Source organism: Chiloscyllium plagiosum, chromosome 4, assembly GCF_004010195.1.
Source record: "Chiloscyllium plagiosum isolate BGI_BamShark_2017 chromosome 4, ASM401019v2, whole genome shotgun sequence".
Taxonomy (NCBI): Eukaryota; Metazoa; Chordata; class Chondrichthyes; order Orectolobiformes; family Hemiscylliidae; genus Chiloscyllium; species Chiloscyllium plagiosum.
In genome coordinates this window covers 36167927-36169604 of record NC_057713.1, presented here as the reverse complement: position 1 = coordinate 36169604, position 1678 = coordinate 36167927, and the positions used below count along the sequence as shown (strand labels likewise).

The 1678-nt window shown below is 45.1% G+C and overlaps 1 protein-coding gene across 1 annotated transcript in view; it reads right to left on the bottom strand.

The window, feature by feature from the left end:
- Window positions 1-1678, bottom strand: part of nbeal2 (neurobeachin-like 2) — a 239806-nt gene that overhangs the window by 98415 nt on the left and 139713 nt on the right. The window contains exons 17-18 of the mRNA XM_043687545.1: window positions 1319-1401; window positions 659-751 (exon numbers count right to left, since the gene is read on the bottom strand). Coding sequence (XP_043543480.1) covers window positions 659-751; window positions 1319-1401 — 176 coding nt within the window. The remainder of the gene's footprint in view (window positions 1-658; window positions 752-1318; window positions 1402-1678) is intronic.

Genomic DNA, 1678 nt, shown 5'->3' with positions numbered 1-1678 from the left:
AGAGTGAGTGAGAGATGGAGTGAGAGAGAGAGAGAGAGAGAGAGAGAGAGAGAGAGAGAGACACACATAGTAGAGTTTGAAAGACATGGACGTGATTTTATGTGTGCGTGCGTCTGTCTGTTGGAATTATTAGCCCAGGTCCACTTGTGTGTGGAAGAGGATTGTGTGTAGTAATGTCTGCTGTTACTGTACTATCCACAATTTGTTTTCCCACAGGCAAACTTGGCAATTTCTACATTCTCCAATCCAATAATTGGATTTTACATCCTAAAGAGCTGATGTCAGGTCACTTACACTGTATTCCTGTCACAGTGCTGCAAGCCAATGGTGGGTGATGGCTCCTTGCTAGGTGGGGTCAGGTCTCTGCGGTCAGACGATTGAACCCAGAGGTGCCGGATGTTTCCAATGTGCCTCCATGGGGGACCTCTATGAACCACAATGATCCCAGTTTACAAGATTCTGAGCCTTGCTCTTAGCTTGCAGAGAAGCACCAGACAATCTAGTGGAAGTTCCCCTGCCATTGGTTTAAATGTCATGGCTGTGGTAAGGTGAAATGTAAGCTGCACTTCCCCCATCCATCCTGCTCTTACGTCCCAAACTGTAGTACAGATAATGCTGTGTTAAGCTTGTTGACATTTCCCATAAAACTGATACTCACCTTGATATCCCAGTTGACTGTATTGTGCCCAGTCAACCTCCCATCATAGAAGTGGTTTGTGGACAGATCTAAACAAATCTGATTTCTGCAGGCCTAAACACAAACAAGATTAACATTCATATAGCTAACAGTTACCTTAAAGGTATGGTTGCCATCACAAACACAAATATGGTGTATGCCACTAATTGCGGAGGAGAAAATGAGGACTGCAGATGCTGAAGTACCAGAGTCATGACTGTATTGCTGTAAAAGCACAGCAGATCAGGCAGCGAGGAGCAGAGAATCAACGTTTCGGGTATAAGCCCTTCATCAGAAAGTTCTTCATCCTGATGAAGGGCTCATGCCTGAAATGTCGATTCTCCTACTCCTTGGATGCTGCCTGACCTGCTGTGCTCTTCAAGCAACACACACTCAACTATGCCACTAATTGCCTCTGGAAGGAATCAACTGCATCCATTACTCAATCCATCCTTCAAACTCCACCCTCCTCCAATCAATTTTCTCCTCTGCCCACTTGGCTACAGCTCTGCAGGTGGTTAGAACTTGTACCATCTTCATCAAGTGACTATTTTCCCATGCACCAGCCTTTGATTTGAGAGAACTTAAATCTTCCTAAGTTTGTTACAACTTTCATGTAAAACACTTTCTGAACTTACTTACCTTGGGAGTATAATGAAGGAGCAGCTTGCTACTCAGATCGGATAGCTCACTGTCAGGCTTAAATGGCAATAAGTTGTTTGGACCTAAAGAACAAAGTAAACCAGTAACAAAGTAATCACCACGCGGCTCTTCGATGTTATGTGAGTTTATTTCAGCAACCTCAACTCCAGCAAAGGGCCTTTTACTGCAGACCAGGTCACTTCTTGTCACTATGTCCAGAGAGACTATGAAAGCAAAGTACAGAGAGAAAGAGTTGGGTCGGGAGAGACACACAGGGACAGGGAGAGCGAGAGAGAGAGAGAGACAGGGAGAGCGAGAGAGAGAGAGAGAGAGAGACAGGGAGAGCGAGAGAGAGAGAGA